This window comes from Sinocyclocheilus anshuiensis, unplaced genomic scaffold, assembly GCF_001515605.1.
Source record: "Sinocyclocheilus anshuiensis isolate Anshui unplaced genomic scaffold, SAMN03320099.WGS_v1.1 scaffold676, whole genome shotgun sequence".
Taxonomy (NCBI): Eukaryota; Metazoa; Chordata; class Actinopteri; order Cypriniformes; family Cyprinidae; genus Sinocyclocheilus; species Sinocyclocheilus anshuiensis.
Genome location: NW_015558579.1, coordinates 365,092 through 372,247, shown reverse-complemented (window position 1 = coordinate 372,247; position 7,156 = coordinate 365,092). Strand labels below are relative to the sequence as shown.

The 7,156-nt window shown below is 35.8% G+C and overlaps 1 protein-coding gene across 2 annotated transcripts in view; it reads right to left on the bottom strand.

The window, feature by feature from the left end:
• The window catches only part of LOC107679808 (arf-GAP with SH3 domain, ANK repeat and PH domain-containing protein 2), a 100,481-nt gene that overhangs the window by 13,626 nt on the left and 79,699 nt on the right, over positions 1-7,156 (bottom strand). For both annotated transcript variants that reach the window (XM_016475489.1, XM_016475488.1), the window contains 4 exons: positions 6,499-6,568; positions 5,035-5,122; positions 857-905; positions 34-200 (listed from right to left, as the gene is read on the bottom strand). In XM_016475489.1, the coding sequence (XP_016330975.1) occupies positions 34-200; positions 857-905; positions 5,035-5,122; positions 6,499-6,568 (374 nt within the window). The remainder of the gene's footprint in view (positions 1-33; positions 201-856; positions 906-5,034; positions 5,123-6,498; positions 6,569-7,156) is intronic.

The following is a 7,156-nucleotide window of genomic DNA, read 5'->3' as shown; positions in this document are numbered from 1 at the left end:
TTCCTCCTTCCTGTCGGTTTCCAGGTCACTCACCGGGAGCTCCGCAGTCACAGCAGACGTCGTTACCCGCCATCCGCTTGACCTCACCGAGGATGGCCTTGGTCAGCTCCTGCACGATGTTGTTCTCGCCAACATGCTGGTCACCCTTAAAGGCGTTGTTGAGCGCCTCCTCCTTGCTGTTCTGCAGCACTGAGATCCATCTGAGAAGAGAAGAGACGCATAGAGATCATGAGGAGTAAGAAACACAGAGCACTGATACAGTAACAGCTTTTAGAGCATTGTAGGGAATCAAGGCTGGGGAAGATTCTTTGAATCTGTAGCGACTCAATTTAAAGTAGTTCAACTACAGTCTCAAACAGCAGTTCACTACACTAGAGGCAACTAGCAAAAAGTAGCTAACTATGTTCAAGTTAAGGGGGAACCATTTTTATCAATGATTAATGATTATCCACAATTATGCAGTATTTATCTGTCACAAAAATAACCAGAATATTAATTAGAGGGACAGTTTCAAACTTAATATATAAATACAGATAATTTCATACAAAAAATAAATAAATACAGAAGAATAATAACTTTATTTTACTACAAAACAAAAGAAGTGATGTGCTTTGCAAGGAGTTCAAGGAACACTAACGAATGATGATTTTTTTGAACCGGATTAAATGAATCAGATTTTTCCAAGTCTAGTTTGATGACTGTCCAGCTGCCCTCAGTTGGGGAAAAACAGCTAATTACTGGAAGAGCTGCAGTATTTTGGTACTTTCAGTTAGTTATTCCCTAAAACTGTAGAAAATGTCCCTACGACAGGTTTCCTCAGAAAACAGAGCAGGGACGCACAGACAAACACACTTACATTTGACACTCTGGCTCATCCTCTGCCTGGAAATGATACGTTCTGTCATCTAAGAGTGAAAGAAGAACAGAAAGACTTCATTAGATGAAAGCACAAATAGACCTTGGAGAAAACAGGTAAACGTTTGACAATAATAGATCTGTTTAGAGCCCTATATTTTGTCCATTCCTATATTACTGTGCCCATCATAACTTGATGTGCTGTCTGTGAAATCTGTTAACTGAAATCTGCAGACTGGATATGACTTTTAGCAACTAGAGTTGACTTGTTCAGACTGCAAATCAAAACAAAAGTTGTGTAGTGTTTTCTAGCCTTGAGTAATGATCCCTTTTCAGATGGATCTGTACCAAAAAAAACAGACATGGCCCAAATATTGTTACATTTTCGTTGCAAAATTGTGACATCTTTATCTTTCCTACATCACCTGATGCACTGTATATAGACAGTGCTTTGTATTAAATGCTGTCACAGGCCTTTTCAGTTGTCCTGGCAACCACTGTTGGAGAGTAACTAGCAACATGTAAAGGCATTACGTAATTTAATTACAAAGTAAATGTAACTGTAATCTATTACAGTTACTGGGAATTTTTTTTAAATTAAATTAGTTACTTATGAAAATGTTAACAATTACAAAGGGTATTACATCTGAATATTTTCTTTTTTTTAAGATTTATTAATGGCGTTTTTGCCTTTATTTTGATAGGATAGTAGCTAGACAGGATCGTGAAAGGTCTGTGAGCCAGGACTCGAACTCGGGACGCCTGAAGTGCAACGGCGCTATATGTCGGTGCACTGCCCACGAGGCTATTGGTGCCAACACAAAGGAGGTTACATCTGAATATTTTCTGTAAAAAGCAAGGATATGTTGAATAATATAAATTTGTTGCTTTTCCTGATTTGATGTGCATGATGCCTCCTGCCATTTAAAGGCCATTTGGTAAAGCGATGCTATTCTGAGCCTTTTGATTGGTTCTCTTGTTTTAATTTGCAGCACACCACATCTGCCGAATCCACATTGGTGCTGAAAGCTTTAGGCTACAACCTGTCTGAGATCATCTCAGAAAAATCTCAAAGTAAAAAGAGGTGCTAAAGTTTTGTGGTGGCTATGCTTAAAAATTTAATTATTATAATCTTAAGTGATGAAAGATTTTGAAAGTCTGACAATAATCAGTGTTAAGTACTTCTGTAAGGTTAACCCTTGCCTGGTTTAAATTTTTGAAAATTATTAACGATTGAAAAAAATTGTTAGAAATTAAGCAAAGTAATCAAAAAGTAATCAAATGTAATCAGTTACATTGCTTTAATCAAATAATTGAAATAATTACACTACTTGTTAAATTTTTAATAACTTGTAATCCGTAACCTATTACATTTCCAAAGTAACCTTCCCAACACTGCTCCAACTTAACTTGCTTTTATAACATTCATAATTTGTCTTACGGAACTTGCCACAAAATCTTGTGGGCAAAATAATAAGTAGTTATTTTATTATTATTATTATATACTATTATAGTATTTACTAATATCTGAAACTAGATTCAAAGATTTATATATTTTTTTAGGGATGCACCGATAGGATTTTTTTTGGCCGATACCGATTTTAACAAACAAGTATTGGCCGATTCCGATATTGGTCAATTGCATAAAGCAGGGCTTAAAAACGAGAAAAAAAAGAAAAAAAAAGATTGGTTCACTCCGAGCAGAATCGGTATTTGATTGTTTCTGTTCCTGTGTTCCTCTGTGAAACCGGTTTGAGTAGAAAACATACCGGTTAATAACGTTATTTTTTTTTTACTTTTTCTTTGCCAATAATAATAATAATAATAATAATAAAGTACAGCGTTTAATTTACTCAAAAAGAAAAAGAATCATGAAGAGAGTCTTGAATTATGTCTCTTAGTCATAGCCAATACAGCATCATCTTTTCTAGATTTACCAAAGGCCAAATGTATTAAACAAAAGAAAAAACTGTCAACGCAATAAAAACATTACATAAAAACAAATTTTTTCAAGATATTTAAAAATATTTCAGCCTGGATAAAAAAAAAACGCTACTCCTATAAGCGTTAATTTTGAGAGGAAAAAAACTGCCTAAATTAGTAGGCTGTACGTTGCATTTTATTATTACATTCAAAATCGACGTAAAACATCATCCTTCACATATAGGCTATATCAGCAGTGAGGCGTGGGCTGGTCACACTGAAGGGCACAGACTGTACTACGAACTATTTAAATTGAGCAGTGTAACTTTTTATGTTTCTTTAACTGTATTTTATTTTGATAATGAACAGGCTGCGATGTCAAATTAGCAAAAATTTGTTGTATGTTCATGAGGCACCGACGCAATCTGATGCACCGACACATTGTTTTCCCAACTGTTACTCCGTAATTTATGGTCATACCAATGCTGGCTTGTCACAGAGATGGAAGCAAAACATCATTCAAAATTGTAAGGCTTTTGAAAAAATAAAGAAAACTGCTTTCTGCCATCTCATTTTTTTCCCGTGAACTTCGGAGCGCGTTACAATTATCCGAAACTCAACACAATTTTTTTCTTTCGTTTTGTTAATCTGTTAATGATTTAAGTGAAATATATTTTGTCTATAGGCCTATATATTCCTTTTTATGTAGCCAATATAGTTTTATTCTGTTTTCTCCGTTCACAGAAACGCTGTAGGTGCGTGATGTGACCTTGTGTGAATCCGTGTTCTACACTGGTTTCAAACAAAAAGCTGCATATTACCTGCCATTCATTTTCACTTAAATGTAGGCCTAATGCTTGGCGGTTCGTGACATATCCTCGGATAAACTAACGCCGGGGAATTGCAATTGGGAATTACCTATGATGAATTTACAGCTGAGAGCGTGCATTTCACTCGTTGGATGCGTCAGCGTCACGTTTGCATATGGCCGTACTATGCCGTCTGACAAACTATATTTTGTACAGATTTTATTTTGTTTTGGCAAGTATTTAATTATTTTGCCCAGAGAAAAACGCTGGATTATGCAACAGACATGCAACTCGTTGTCTCCATGCAGTTAATTAATAAACCATCGATATCGGCCCTTTTCATGCTATTTCCGACTTTTTTTCTGGCTTTAAAATAATCAAAAATCGGCCGATAAATATCGGCAGCCGATACATCGGTGCATCCCTAGTTTTTTTAATATTTTCATTTTTAATTGTATTTTAAGTTTTAATATTTTTATGTGCTTTTGTCATTTGTATTATTTTTTAAATATTTCGTTTTTATTTTTTCAGTTTTAGTTTTAGTAATTTTAGTATTTATTTCTGTTTATATTTTATTTCTAATATATCCAAGTTTAGGTTTTTCATCTATTTTATTTTATTTCAGCTTTATTTCAATTGATAAAAATGATGATAATGGTTTTAGCCGAGTTCACAATAACACCACTGATAGTCTGATGAATAAAGTTGTGCTGGTTAACGGAGAGGAAAACTAGAGTGACACAGTGACAATTCATTTGGAATGAGGAAGACTGGAAAAAACATAAGAGGATGGGACTGGCAAGATAAGCTCAAATAGTCCCACTCATGGAGGGACACATAAAACTGAACTTGTTTTTCTCTCAGGCATTAGTTTCCTGTGGTTAGATGAGATGTTAAAGGAAGCACAGGAACATGGGAGAAAATCCCTCAGCCAGGGCCAGTGTTTCCTCAGCCACTACTTCCTCATAGATAACAACAACACTGTTACTCTGTAGCCTTGAATGTTACAACGAAACTCTACAAGCCACAGAACTGCAAGGCTCTATACTATATAGTGTTGGGGAATTTTCCTCCTACAAACTCTCCAATTATACAGTATATAAACAAATTCATAATTAATGTCTGATAAAACAAATACAACCAAATACAACATATAAATAATTATATACATATGTTTTATTTTTTTTTACTAATTTATTCATTTTAATTATATTTCTGATCATTTAAAAGATCAAAAATAGACTTTCCGTTGGTTGATTAGGATTCTCTTAATATAAACCTCAAAACAACTTAATTCTCCTACTTTTTTCTGTACTGCTGCTCTAACATTTTTGCCCTCAATGTTCTCATTTACGTCTTTAGCAGCCAAACTTTAATTAAGTTTTACAGAGCTCCCATATCAGATTTATAAATGTGTGTGAAGTAACGGTGATGGGTGTAACCGTACGGGAGATGAGGTCAAAACTTTTCTTCTCCTCTGGGTTGTGCTTCACTTGACAGGTGAGAAGATTGAGTTTGGCAGGAGGTCTGTTAGCCTGAGACATGGAGAGAGAGGAGAGAAGAGAAAGAAAGAGAGAGAGAGAGAGATAGAGCAACAGTTACACTCATCTCAACATACAAGCCTAATACCATGATTTAGTGTTAAAACTTAGAAAGAACATTTACAGGTCGTATTTCTTTCTGTTTTTGAGTTTACTGAGTTTAATTTACACTGACAATTTTTTTAAATCATTAAATTACAGCATTTATTTTAACACAGAAAAATTACTTTTATAGTAATGAAAATCTAACAAGAAAAATTACATGGAAATCATGTATCAAAAAAACCCCTAATGGTCCTAAAACAGATCCCAAAACACCTTATAAATCCCTTCATAAATGTAAATGTATTTGGCTCTCTTTTTCCATACATATACTCTACATTGAGAAATTGAGAATCAGCCACAGCAGGAACGTCCTAAAGTTTCACAATCAGGCCACAGTCTGATGCTGATGTGCTCCAGCACAAGGTGTACAAAAGCAGCTACTGAATTGCTCTTTTATTCTACACTTCCTGTTATCCTCTCACTAGTTGTCTTGGTGACCAGGAAAGTTTTCAGATCTGAACAACACTGAGGCCAAAGGAAATGCCTCTGGAAAAGACAGTAAAATGACTAATGATGTTCACTGAGAGGCTCGGTTTGAAGGCTGAAAGACTATTGAATTAGCACTGCACTAATGAGGAAACTGCATGATTTATCAAAGATAAGTATATCGCAGGTGCTGTGGCTTGTCCCCTTTTAATTAATACATTTATTTACTATTTTTAAATCACCATTTTAGCCTTCACTTAAATGCACTTACGGTGTGAAAAATTAATTTTTAAAGCATGAATATTCCCTGTGGTCTCAATTAACATGATGGCATAAATAATAATTATCATAATAACTCATAATGATTATTTAAAAAAAGGAAATAATACTTTTTTTTATTGTTAATATCATAACAATAATTATATTTTATCACTTTTTTCCCCATTTCAATCCAATATCAACTGCTTCCGAGACCCAGGGCCGTCCTTAGGGGGGTGCAACTGGTGCGGTTGCACCGGGCCCCACGGCGAACGGACCGAGGGGGAAGATCCTTATGCCCAACCCCATTAAAATTGCAAGTTACACCGCAGGACACTGCTGTCACTGCTCCACTTGACATTTCAACCACCCATATAAAAAAAAAAAAAAAAAGTGATGTGACGTGGCCAAGTATGGTGACCCATACTCGGAATTAGTGCTCTGCATTTATCCCATCCAAAGTGCACACACACAGCAGTGAACACACACACACACCCGGAGCAATGCATGTATATGTTAGTGCATGTACACTAACATGAAAACTAATCAGACATAAAGAATGTCAGAGGTAGGTTACGTACCGTCCCGTGCGAGATGGTCAAATAACCATTCTTCACCGTACACTTTCTCTTCTGCCACACTTTCCGCAGCCTGAGGAAGTAGGCAGGAAACAGTAAAAGCCACATCAATGATTATTTAAGCGTTAAATACGTGATAAATTATGCAGGACGGACTTTAGTCATTGTAACAAATGTGCATTAACTCACTGTATGGCTTTTAAAGGGGTCATAGGATGCCCATTTTCCACAAGTTGATATGATTCTTTAGGGTCTTAATGAAAAGTCTGTAACATAGTTTGGTTAAAATTTTTCAAAGGTAGTGTAAAAAACACCTTTTTTACCCTGTCAAAAACAGCTCTTTTCAGGTCAAGCCGTTTTTGTAGCATTTTCCTTTAAATGTTAATGAGCTCTGCTGACCCCGCCCCTCTCTTCCGAGCTGCTCTCAGAGAGACTGTTTACTTCAGCCGCATTCATCGTGAAACTTGCTAATTAGCATATTATTAGGAAAGGCGATTTGCAAATATTCATTCCAAAACATTATACTCACTTCTTCTGTAGATGAGGCTGGATCACGAATGATTTGCACGAACATAGACGCATTTATGTAGATCGGGGGCGCATTCCCTTCAGAAACAATGTAATCCACTGCGAGTTCAGCGGCTCAGATGTCGGGAGTAAA